Source organism: Hippoglossus stenolepis, chromosome 4 (assembly GCF_022539355.2).
Source record: "Hippoglossus stenolepis isolate QCI-W04-F060 chromosome 4, HSTE1.2, whole genome shotgun sequence".
Classification (NCBI taxonomy): domain Eukaryota; kingdom Metazoa; phylum Chordata; class Actinopteri; order Pleuronectiformes; family Pleuronectidae; genus Hippoglossus; species Hippoglossus stenolepis.
Window position 1 is genome coordinate 813,711 of NC_061486.1, and position 13,126 is coordinate 826,836.

Sequence of the window (13,126 nt, forward strand, 5' to 3'; positions counted from 1 at the left end):
TTTGGAAACAAATCCCTGTTTTAGATTTGGTGTAGTGTTACCATGGCTGCCGGGTCGCACCTGATCGAGAACCGGTTCCAAACATCGGTCAAATGAAGTGAAAGCAGCAGCAGCAGTGAAAAAGCTTCATGGATCCGTCTTTAAAAGTAAATTCATTAGAAGCCAAACAAACAGACGTGTTTTTCTTCTTTCCAACAAAAATAAACACAACTTCCACTAAGTAACATTTTTCTTTGTTTCAGGTTTATTGGCAGTTTAGTAAAGAGATAATTGGTGCATTACTGCCACCAACTGGTGTGGAGTTGCAGTTTCACAGATGAAATAACATGTAAACAACCTTAAAGGCAGTTGTGTTCATTTTAACCTGGGGCCACTGGGAGTCCGTCAGGGTTGGAGGCGCTGAGAGACATTTATATAATAACATCTTAAAAGCAGTGCTGCATTAGAATCAATGATCTTTATATTTATTTTAACAGCCAGCGACATTTTCTCTTCTAGATATAAACAGTCAGTAAATTTCACTTCAGGAAAATTAAAGAAATCAGATTTGTTTTTCAGGCCTATTTAATCCCCTGAAACTCTTTCTGGTCACTTCTTATGTTTTCTACATTTGTGCATCAAATTATAAAAAGTATTTAATTGAAAAAGTAACAAACTACTCTAACAAAGTTATTCCTTTCAATCTGATTAGTCAACTCTTTTCCCTTTGCTGTTACAGCCTCTTGCCAGTAGGCGGCCCCCTTAGCAACCCCACTTCTTTGTTTTTAACGTTACATGCTGTGAATTAGCTACTTATCTAAAATGTAAACTGATCCGTAATCCCCACAGTGTGACAGTAAATCCTACAACAAGCTGGTTATTCTTGTTCCACAGTTTAACAAACGTTTTTCTTACTGAATGACATTGAACAAAATGCACCACAACCTTTTCAAAATCTGAATGAGATCCAGTCAGTTTCACAAGCAGAAGGCAGATTATCAGAAGTTCCATCAAAAGCACCTGATGGGACTGAAGTGTTGCTCAGGTCTTTGTTTGCTTCTCAGTTTGTTGTGTATAATCAGAACCTCCAGATCCAGGACAGAAGTAGGAAGTCAGCAACAAGTTCAAGAAACTGAAATCTCGACAGTTTTGTCCTGGGACATTTATTCAGGGAACAACGAGAGGGAACGTGGAGTTTCTTCATAGTCTTTTTGGTGGATAATGACCCAGCTTCCTATGGTCCTTGTCTGGGCAGCCAGGTGAAGTTCCACCTTCCGTCTGTGTCCTTTGAGACGAAGGCTTGTCCCTGAGGGAAGCTGTGGGTCTTGACGCTGCTGGATGGACTGAGCGACATAGTGAATGCCAAATCTGTCCGGCTGCGAGGTGTCTGTGGCGCGGCGGCAGGCTGAGAGCCCGCTGACGGGCTTGTTGGGCTGCAGCCTGGAGCAGGAGGACAGGGTCGGTTCTGGACTGGACTTGAAGATGAAACAGGAGAAAAAATTATTATTTTTACCAGTGGACCGAACTGGTTCGTGCCCTCTGATGGTGTCTGGCTGTCTTCCAGTGAAGACCAGGATGCTGGACGGTCGGCTGGGTGTCCCACCAGGGACTGCGTTCGACTGGAGGTGATGGAGCAGATCTCGGCTCTGTCTGGTGACTTGGTGAAGTTCTCTGTTCTTAGTGGGGACTGGAAGTTGGTTAATGTATCGTGGCTCCTGATCACAGCTGCAGGAGCTTCGCGCCGTCCGCTCAGTTGCGTGAAGTCAGAGCGCTGACCTGGAGAAGTTGTGCAGTTCTGAGATGACTCGGCAGGATTACCACAGTTGACTTCTTGGCTTTTGGCAGCATTGTACATGTACTCAGTGTGAAGTGTTGAGCTTTGGCAGAAGCTGTGGGCAGAGGAGTGTGTCGCAGCGGCAGCTGAAGGGCTCAGAGAGTTCAAAGTGTATCCAGAGGACGAGGAAGACGTGACCGTGGCATCATAAACTGAACTTCTGAGGCTGTGTCCAGGTGAGGACAAGGATTCGTTGGACGTATCGATGGTGTCTCTGTCCTTCAGTCCTAGTGTTCTTAGAACCCACAGGTCCAGATTTGGCTCTGAGGAGACGGCAGAGGTTTGAGAGGACTCTGAGCTGAACTCGGCAGTGAGGTTCCTGCAGGCTCTCTTGCTGACCTGCGGAGACGCCGTGAGCTGATGACCACGGGCCTGGAGCGATTCTTCATCGTTGACGTACATCAGGTTTCTCTTCAGTTTTCTCCTCCCATCAGCTGTTAGCTTCTGTTGAGGGAACACAGAGAGAGAGCTCGTGAACACACCTGTCTTTATTAATGACTTCATTACAGAAAGTGTTTCTGTTTCAGTTTCAGTATGGAAATCAACTAGAGTTTGAATAACAGTAAATAAAGATGGACGACACGTCTCTACTTCCTCCCAAGTTATTAACAAGAACCAGGATGGTTGGTGCATTTAGGATCGAGTAGGAAACTCCAGAACCCAAGACTTCAAACAAATAGATTAGATTATAATGTGTAAGTAAGTTCAGTCATGTTGAAAATTTGATTGATTGATTGATCGACTGATGTATTGTCATTAAAAAAAGAAAGGACACAGTCACAGTTTGACGATGGTGAACAGACTTTAGCTTTCTCCTCGAGTCTCCTGACGAATGAGGAGCTGAGGAACTCTCTGAGCTTGTTGTTCTCCTCCTGCAGTCGCACCAGCTCCTCCTCTCTCTGCAGCAGAACGTCCCGCAGCTGGACACACAGTGAGACGTTAACCATGCATTCATGATATATAACGACAAGTTAACGATAAGTTAACACAAAGCAGGTCGACCCTTCACTGGTCATGTGACGTAAACAGGAAGTAGGTTGTCTCTTCTGCAGTTGGTTGCTTAGTTACAGGAAATAGTCTGCAGGAGGAGCAGTGATGGTGTAACAAGTGTTGATGCTGATGTTGACGCTGTTCACGTGTTCGTACCTGTTTGTTTCTCTGGATGTGCGGCGACAGCTGCTCCGTCCACACCCGAGCAGCAGGGGGCGAGCAGCTGAAGACACAGTGAGACTCTGACACACAAACACATAGAGAGAGAATAAACGATTACACATCGTCCGTCTGCTGTCTGCATGTGCAGCATCTAGTGGCCATCAGAGGGACTGCACCTACTGACTCTGACGCTGAGGTTTTCACCGTCAGCAGAAACCAGATCATATTTCAGAGACACTGGATGAATTGAAGTCTCTGAGCAAAGCGACAGGGAGAAAATGAAAAGATGAATCTTCATATATAAACGGTTGTGGAACAAGGGAGCAGAGACAGATCCGTCACGCAGAGCCTGCCCGGCTGGTTTCATGTTGTTGAGTGTGTTCTGCTTTAAATGTTAAAAGATTAATAATCAACAGCTGCTGCAACATGAACGCTAACACATTTATGAAAGGAACAATTTATTCTATGAGTTACGACGTTTAGATCAATGTCACATAGCTTAGCTTTCAAGACACACTTAGCTTAGCTTAGCATTGAGTTACAAGTTACTTTGCAAGTGAAGATTTTACAAACAAAAATTACAATCATCCATTGAATGAAAATTAATGTCAATGAACTCTAGTCTAAAGCAGCTGAAATATTAAACAGCTGCATAATAATTATATCAAGGAAAATTCATTTGTAACTGTAACTACAACTGGAACTGGAACTTACAACTTGTAACAGTAACTGGAACTTATAACAATATCTTTTAACTGTAAATGCGATTTTTAATAAACTGTAACTTATGACTGTATGTTACAACTGTAACTAACTTGTAACTCAAACTACAAGTGTAACATGTGACTGGAACTCACAACTGTAACTTATAACAGTATCTTATAACTGTAAATGTAACTTATAACAAATCTTGTAACATGTAACTTGTAACTATAACTTGTAACTATAACTTGTAACTATAACTGTAACTTGTAACTGTGTGTATAGTGATGACTGGACTCACCCCACTCGGTCGCTGGTGCCTGCTGCTTCTCTCTGAGGTCGCTCAGGTCACAGGGGTCATGGGCCCAAACTGGGGCCAGGGTTTCCATGGAAACGTCAACAATGTCGGGCCGAGGGCCGAGTCCTGGAGCGATGATGATGAAGAGGAGGAGGAGGAGGGTCCCTACAGAGAGAGTTGGTGTGTGAATGAAGGGACTGTGTGTGTGTGTGTGTGTGTGTGTGTGTGTGTGTGTGTGTGTGTGTGTGTGTGTGTGTGAGGTGTGTGTGTGGTTGTTGATATGGTGATGATCAACACTTCACATATTCAGACTCTTCTCTTTCTAACATTGAAGTATTCAGTGAAATTAAACACCACATGGCCAAAAGTATGTGGACGCCTGCAGACTCCTTCAGGGACGTCAGGGTCTCTATGACGCTGCTCTACTCGGCTCCTGATTGGCTCGGACAGGAAGGAAAGTTTGTTCTGAAGAGTTGGAACCGGACTCACACAGGGTGTCCTTTTACTTTTGGCCATAGAGTGTGTTAGACACATCAAAACTGAAGCCTCACACTGGATTTAAGTGAAATCACTCGTTTGAATAATTCAACAAATAAAAATAAGATTCTTCAGCTATATTATATTTTATATATTTACCCTCACACTAGTTTTTCTTGTGTTTTTATCTACTTATTTATTACTTTTACTTGTATGATTCTTGTCTTTGCTGCCGTAATACAACACATTACCCCCTTATCTTAATTTATCTGATCTCATCTAAACATATTTGATCTTATATCTTATCTTTTATGTTTGACATAATAAATTAAACATATAACATAGTAAATGTATCAGGATGCTCAAAAAAGCTGCAATGAAATAAATATAATTTCTTACCGTCACGTGCTGTTTTTTACTACATGAATGTTTCTGTTTTATCTGATAAATCCCCCTGACACAGTGAAAGTGCTCCGAACCGAACGCTGTAAACAGGATGAGAGCAGCTGGGTGAGAAGAAACGTGCGTGTGAACTCACTGAGACGCAGTTTGCGCAGAAATCCTCGTCTCGCGCTGCACGTGTTGCGTCAGGCTGTGCGTAAAAGCGCGCTGCGGAGATTCCAAGAAGAAAAGCTGCAAAAGGAAAAAGCAAAATAATGGAAGCAGGTTTCTCCTGCTGCTAAATGAACAGTGCAGGTCCTGAAGAAGAAGAAGTGAGGAGGAGAAACGGTCCTGAAGGATCCGTGTGTTTCACTCAGAGCTCCGGCAGCACAGACAGGTGTGTGTGTGCGTGTGTGTGTGTGTGTGTGTGTGTGTGTGTGTGTGTGTCCCTCTGTCCAATCAGCTGTCTGGTCTCAGATGATGACGCAGTGACTTGAGTCGCTCAGGTGAAGAAGCGGAGTTCACTTCCTTTTGCTTTATTCAGTTCACATTATATAATAAATATAAAATATACAGAAAAATATTTATTCTCAAATAAAACATCATGAATCAAATACAAACTGCAGCTTCTATTTATTTATGTTTTTCTTTTATTCTGTTATTTATCTCTCTTAAACGATGCTATTTTATCTATCTAATAATAATTATGATAAAGATTTTTTTGTGTTGTATCAGCCAAATCCAGAAAAAGACTTAGAGAGATTTATAATATTCTTGCAGCCATTTGACAATATGTTGATATGATAAAAATGTATTTCCTCATTGTGTATGAATGAATTCAGAATGTTCAGAATCATTTGAGCAATAAAACTAATTAAGTTTAGAGGTAAAATACTTTTTTCTATGTTTTGACAATAATAACTTATTTTAATATTCATAGAATTAATTTTTTTTAAAGTTTGGTCCATGTCCCATCTGCTAACATGGAGGAGGAGGGTTTATGACCTATACTGCAGCCAGACACCAGGGGGCGTTACCTGAGGAGAAATAACATGTCTATGTCACACACACACACACACACACACACACACACGCACACACACGCACGCACGCACGCTTACGCACACACACACACACACACACACACACACACACACACACACAGTTAGCAGGTCAGTTAAACTGCACCAACAATTACCACAAACTGACACTGTGGAGGAGAAGGACAGGAGGAGATAAGAGGAGGAGACAAGAGAAGCAATAGAGAAGAAGAGAAGGAGGAGGAGAGGAGGAGAGAGGAGAGGAGAGAAGTGAAGGAGGAGAGGAGGAGAGGAGGAAAGTAGAGGAGACAAGAGAAGCAAGAGAGGAGGAGAGAAGAAAGAAGAAGAAGAAGGAGGAGAGAGAGGAGAGGAGGAGAGAAGTGAAGGAGACAAGAGAAGCAAGAGAGGAGGAGAAGAGAAGGAGGAGAGGAGGGGAGAGGAGAGGAGGAGAGAAGTGAAGGAGGAGAGAGGAGAGAAGAGAGGAGGAGAGAGAAGTGGAGAAGGAGAGAGGGAGGAGAGGAGGAAGTGAAGGAGGAGAGAGGAGAGAAGTAGGGAGGAGAGAGAGTGAGGAGAGGAGGAGAGAGGGAGAGGAGGAGAGGAGGGAGGAGGAGAGAGGAGAGAGGGAGAGAGGAGAGAGAGGAGAGAGGGAGGAGAGAAGTGAAGGAGGACAGAGGAGAGAGGAGAGGAGGAGAGAAGTGAAGGAGGAGAGGAGGAGAGAGGAGAGGAGGAGAGAAGTGAAGGAGGAGAGGAGGAGAGAGGAGAGGAGGAGAGAGGAGAGGAGGAGAGAAGGGAAGGAGGACAGAGGAGAGAGAGGAGAGAGGAGGAGAGAGGAGAGAGGAGAGAGGAGGAGAGAAGTGAAGGAGGAGAGGAGGAGAGAGAAAGTGAAGGAGGAGAGAGGAGAGAGGAAGAGGAGGAGAGAAGTGAAGGAGGAGAGAGGAGGAGAGAGGAGAGAGGGAGAGAGGAGAGGAGGAGAGAAGGGAAGGAGGACAGAGGAGAGAGAGAGGAGGAGGAGGAGAGAGGAGAGAGGAGAGGAGGAGAGAAGTGAAGGAGGACAGAGGAGAGAGGAGAGGAGGAGAGAAGTGAAGGAGGAGAGGAGGAGAGAGGAGAGGAGGAGAGGGAGGAGAGAGGAAGGGAGGAGAGAGGAGACTGTTTAGTTCTTGTTTATTTGAATCAAACTAATCTGATTATAAAGTCAGTGAAGTTTCAGAGGTGAACCTGAAGCAGCAGAGGTCAGAGGTCAGAGGTCAGAGGTCGGCTGTGGTGCTGCCTGACGAGCAGCAGACTCCAGCTGAGACAGAAATCTGTTGACCCCCCACTTTTTCACCCCCCCCACAGGGAACCTGACCGACCATGACATTTGACTTCTCCCATCAGCCTTTGTGTCTGGTTAAGTGGTCGTGGGGGGGGCGTTAATCACCTCCGCCAGCCGCCCCGCTCAACATGGAATAGCAGCAGAGAGAGCTCGGCAGGGGAGGTTGTTGGTTTAAATCCTAGTGGATGATGTGTGGTGAAGCTGCCCAGCTGTTCTGTTGAACCGTCTGAGACCACTTGACACTCATTGGTCTGATGTTGAGGTGTGTGTGTGTGTGTGTGTGTGTGTGTGTGTGTGTGTGTGTGTGTGTGTGTGTGTGTGTGTGTGTGTGTGTGTGTGTGTGTGCGTCAGCAGGTCGTCCTCTCACCTCTTGTTTCTTGATGACATGCTGAGTTCTTAGCGGATCATGACGCCCTCTGCCAATTAAACTGAGCCTCCGGGTTGCCGTAGTCGGGCTGGCAGACAGACGGCCCGTCGGAGGATTACTGACCGTCTGTAGCCTCAGGTTCAGGAGCCAGCTGCTTTCATTTAGTGAAACCTGTCTCTGCCGAGGAGCCTTTGAGCACACCGAGCTGCCTCAGAAGAGAATTACATTTTAGTTGATTTTGTTTGTTGTTTTTATTGTTTTATTTAATTTAAATCGTATTTATTCGAATTTCTAAATTTGTGAGTGTGTTTTTTTCTGACGAAAGGTACATCTTACACACGTACCTGTCGTCTAACTCCACTCTGGTTCAGGAGGCAGATGTTACCCCCCCAACACACACACACCTCCACCCTGCTGGGATCCTAATGACAGGGGGACGGACGACAGGATTTGTTGGACAACAGCAGCGGCTGCCTCGACTGCCTGCTCTCCACTGGACGTCCACAGACACACACACACACACACACACACACACACACACACACACACACACACACATATATTTAACCAAGGTATTAAAATAGGTAATATACCTGAACATAAACCACATGTAAACCACAACAACCCTAAAACAACCACAGACCCACAAAGACCAGAAACCACCACACAACAGCAAAAAGCTCATCACTCTGATTTGACAGAACTGTTTTTTACTATATATACAGGTGTGTGTGTGTGTGTGTGTGTGTGTGTGTGTGTGTGTGTGTGTGTGTGTGTGTGTGTGTGTGTGTGTGTGTGTGTGTGTGTTAACCTGCCTGGTTATTCCTGAGTGTGTTTGTCCCCTGTGGTGATGAATTAAAGACAACAGGCTGGATCGGCTGACTTCCGCCCAGGAGGTCACTACACACACACACAACAACACACACACACACACACACACACACACACACAACACACACACACACACACACACACACACACACACACACAAACCATGTATGCACATCAGTCTGTCTACTCTAACCATGAATCTCAGCTGTGTGTGTGTGTGTGTGTGTGTGTGTGTGTGTGTGTGTGTGTGTGTGTGGACACCTCAGCCTCGTGCTGCTAAAGCTTCTTTTATGTCCACGCTGGCGTCCTGCTGAGAGCTCAGGGCCAATTAAAGCCTCAGGAGAGAGAGAGAGAGAGAGAGACACCTCCAGGCCTCTAACCTCGCTCGCCCAGGGTGCTGATCACAGACTGGGACGAACCAGCTGGTTCACTCTGTCCGAACATAAAAGATGTAAAAACATATTCTCATATTCCATTGATTTCTTTTCTGTCCAACCTGGACGATGACGTCTGACGAGGTCTTTTCATTCTGTTGGTAACTGAAAAACAACTGAACACAGGATATTACCCACGATCCCCTGCTTCCTGATATTTTCAAAGTTTTCCTTCAGAGTGTTTTTAACTGATCTCAGTTCAGCTTCACTCTTCAGCTGCAGCTGGTTGTGACAGTTGAAGCTGACTCTCAGTCAGTTCTTCTCACAGGAGATGGAACCCACTCAGCAGAGTCACAGAGAACAGACGTTCAGGGAGAGAAGGAGGAAACTTTCTGATGTTCACACTAAACATCAGACTCACTTTCATCCAGCTGCTGGTTTCAGGTCAAATTTAAATTGTGTTGCTTTAACAACTGAGATCCAGATGTTTCAGGAGCTAACATGTTGTTGATCGTCCATGAGGCTGGAGTGAGCTGATCCTTCTGTTTAAACATTTGATAAGTTACATTTTCTTTTTTCCAGGCAGTTCTTAGATGTTTGTGAATATTTCAGATGTTAAATTAAGACCATATGTGTCGTCTCATTTTTTAAGAATCATCAATAATCTTGATCCTGTGGAACTTTCAGTTCTGGAAAGAAAATAGTTACATTTGGCGACACACTTGACCGCTGCTGGTCAAATTAATGAGATCAAGTAGGAAATGAGTGACAGCTAATGATATGTTACTAACACCTCTAACGGAGAAGAGGAGTCGGGTGTCGCCGGGCAGCATGCCTCCCTCAGCTCTCCAACAATACGCTGACACTTACCTGGTGACATCACCTGCTAGCAGCTCTCACATTGGCTGACGAGAAACTCAGGAGAGGTCGGTGGGAGTGCGGTTGTGCGTTGGTGTGTGTGGGGGAACGGGTGCTGCCACTGGAGCGTTGTTAATGTTTTGTTGTGTTTGGACAAAGCGTTCTTCCTGGTTACTGAGGTGTGAGAAGAACGAGATTTGATATTTCCTTTTGCAGAGTGTGTCTGTGTTGTGTGTGTGTGTGTGTGTGTGTGTGTGTGTGTGTGTGTGTGTGTGTGTGTGTGTGTGTGTGTGTGTGGTAGACCTGTATACTATCATTAAGTCTCAGTGGTATGACTTGTCTTCCATAGTTGTAATCTGAGTTGTTCAAACCAAACCAAACTCATATTCAGAAAACACACATTTTAAGAATAGGCCGTTTTTATAGGCTGAATAAGCGTCTGAAACCTGTCTTCTGGTTAGTGACCAGCAGGGGGCGACTCCACTGGTGGTTTCTATAGAAGTCTATAGAAAGTGACTTCTCACTTTATAACGTCAGGAAACATTCAGGAGTTTCTGTCTCAGTCTCTAGTTTCAAGTCTTCTTCAAACAGCTGATGTTCATTTAGTGAATTATGATCATTTAGGCCCAATCCCACCCCCCCTTAGCTCTTCCCCTTCGTTTTGTGCGTTCAAGTGTCGGGGTGGGCCGTCCCAATCCCTGTTGGGACGGAGGGGTCGGGCTAAGGGGTCGGGCTAAGGGGTCGGGCTAAGGGGTCGGGCTAAGGGGTCGGGCTCTATACCCCACCAAACGGAGAACTTTCAGACCCTCACTTCAAACCTAGGGGTACCCAGAATGCCTTGCGAATCACCAGTAAGCTGGTAGAGGGACCCACAAATGTACTATTTTCTCCATTAATAAGGATTTTAAAATTACGATAATGATTGTAATATCTTAGTTTGATATCATTTCAATGGATTATTGACACTTTTTTCACAACAAACTTAAAACAAAAGATTGGGCCGCGCTAGCATGTTTACATCGACGACTACTGATGATGTAACACTGCATGAAAAGAAGAATTTGTGTCAGTTAGTGCCCTTGTACATTTCTGTGGAAGTTCAGGTTAACGACTGTTCACAGGGATCTACAGGCTGCACAGAAAACTGCCAGGAATTGACGTGGGGTTCCGGTTTTGGGCAGTTTTACAAGCCTGAGAAGCTTGGCAGTTGACCCCACTGCTCCTAGGTCTGGGGGCCTTTCACATGTAAATGACAAAACTGTGATCTTTACAAATGCAAATCAGGATAGTTTCACTCAGTGGTGCAGAGGTTACAACTTTTTCTAAAGGATACTAACTCCCTTTTAAGAAAATCTCACGTATAAATACATCAGGCTTAGAATAATTACAGAATCATAAATTGTAGCTTGAAAAGATTTGCCTTATATAAGTTAGTATGCTATAATGAGTGTAATCAGTGATACAATTTCCAGGGTACAAGAGAAGTCTTTCTGCCGACACCAAAACACTGAGCTTCACATAAAGCATATCAGCTGTGTCATCGCGTGACAAAGTCCCAAACATTTGTCCTCCCAAACTACTGGGAAAAACTCAGCACCATATTCACATGTCCATGGCATAATAAGCTGTTGACTCCAATCATTTGGACTTCAGTTGTCCTATTGTTGTGATTAAACTTTCCCAGTAATCCATTAAAACACTCTTACAATAAGTGCAATAGCAAGAATCTCATCCCATATAAATGTAAAGTACAATCTGAAAACGTCACACTCGTGAATACGTCCGTTCCTGAAGATGCCACGTCAGTCGTTAACGTCCACATGTTAGAGGGCTCGTCCAATCACAGCCTCGTGAATGAAGCGTCTGTCTCCCGCAGACAAGAAACACCTGTTTCCAGTGTAAAAGACTTGCTGAATTCAACACGACACTGTTTCCCTGGAGGAGAGGAGGAGTGCGTTGGAAAGCAAAGGCCCAGCGAGGAATCGAACACGGCCGATCATCAGGCCTCCAGGTCTCGACATGTTTTCCAGGTTTTAAAGCTGGAAAACAAAGACACATCAAAATTAAACCATCATTATATAAGAACATTTTTCATGCAATGAAATTACATGAAAGTCAATGATGTGATGCGATAGATGCAAAATTCATATAATTTGCTTCACCTGCTGGAGTTGAAGTACTTGAATTCCATATTCATGAAGAATGGGCGAGAAACATGAGTGGAAACAATATTATAGGGAATTTCTTCAAATTAGGTACAAACGTTCAGTTGAACTTGGAAATGAACTGATGGGGATTCTAGTTGTCTCTGGAATTTTCCTCAGCAGCCACACAAACAACAACAATGCAATTTCCAACTAAAAGATAGAAAATCTGATTCTGGGGGATTTTAAACTTTTTGCTCTTTATTTGAACTTATTATGATGGATATAAAATCATATAATATATTATTCAAAGTGATTAAATGTGGAGAGCTGTGTGCTTTACTCCCCGTGAGCATCTTATTGACATGACAGCAGCCATCAAATAACAGTGAAATAAAATACATTGTATAAAATAACACAAAAGCATTTCAAAATAAAACCAATGAAAACAGAGAGAGGTCACTGCTTCATTATGAGAATATATATGAACTAATAGTTAATTAAAATGTATATTTTTTTCTTTGTATCTACAACTTTTTCAAATTGGTTCTGTTTCCACTTGATGCTGCTGAAAACTCAAATCAAAAGTTGTAGAAAATGTAAATGTAAATAAATCAGTAGTAGTTTAAGCATTTTAATTCACTTTGTCACTTTGCTTCTGATCCTTGATGTCACCCGAGGACAAACCATAGAATGCACACACACACACACACACACACACACACACACACACACACACACACACACACACACACACACACACACACACAATGCGCAGCCACCAAACACCCAAACACAGAGTAGAAAAGGCTGAGAGAAGCTCTGTTGGTGGCTGTTGTGTCTCCATACCAAATACTGGGGGTCGGTTGTAGTGTGTGTGTTTTTTGTGTGTGTGTGTGTGTGTTCTGATGGGGGGGTCCTGGAAAGCTGCACCAAGTGGCTGAACATCAGCCAAGCCTGAAGGGGCAACCAGCGAGCCGGTCTTCATGGTAACAGTAGTAGTAGTAAATAGTCGTCTTTAATGTGTTAGTCAGTTGTTTATCTAACACTGGAAAAAGGTGGATTTTTTGTCAGTGATCCACAGATCGTACAACTTCTCTAAATTCATGATGATCAGATCGAAGGTTTTAGTTTATCACAGTCTATACGACTACGTTTTAGTTAGATAACAGCATTTTCATCATAAAACAATCTCTGTCCACGCAAACGTTTTGGCTCCATATCAGTTTAAGTCCCCGTCAATACTAAAATGCCTGAAAAAATCATATGACCACTCATGTGCACTGTGCACTCCCCACTCAAGACGGGACTTGTTGCAGATTGCTCGAATGAATGATGTCTCAAACTAACACCGGTCCAGCAGTGTGTGGATGCAGC

The 13,126-nt window shown here is 43.9% G+C and overlaps 1 protein-coding gene across 1 annotated transcript; it reads right to left on the reverse strand.

The window, feature by feature from the left end:
• Positions 1–225: 225 nt before the first annotated feature.
• Positions 226–5,229, reverse strand: gmnc (geminin coiled-coil domain containing). Its single transcript, XM_035154709.2, has 5 exons — positions 4,981–5,229; positions 3,969–4,130; positions 2,960–3,045; positions 2,617–2,733; positions 226–2,257 (listed from the first exon to the last, which is right to left on the reverse strand). Exons 2-5 carry the CDS (start codon positions 4,054–4,056, stop codon positions 1,214–1,216), a joined length of 1,335 nt encoding a protein of 444 aa, XP_035010600.1. The 5' UTR covers positions 4,057–4,130; positions 4,981–5,229; the 3' UTR covers positions 226–1,213.
• Between the last annotated feature and the right edge of the window lie 7,897 nt (positions 5,230–13,126).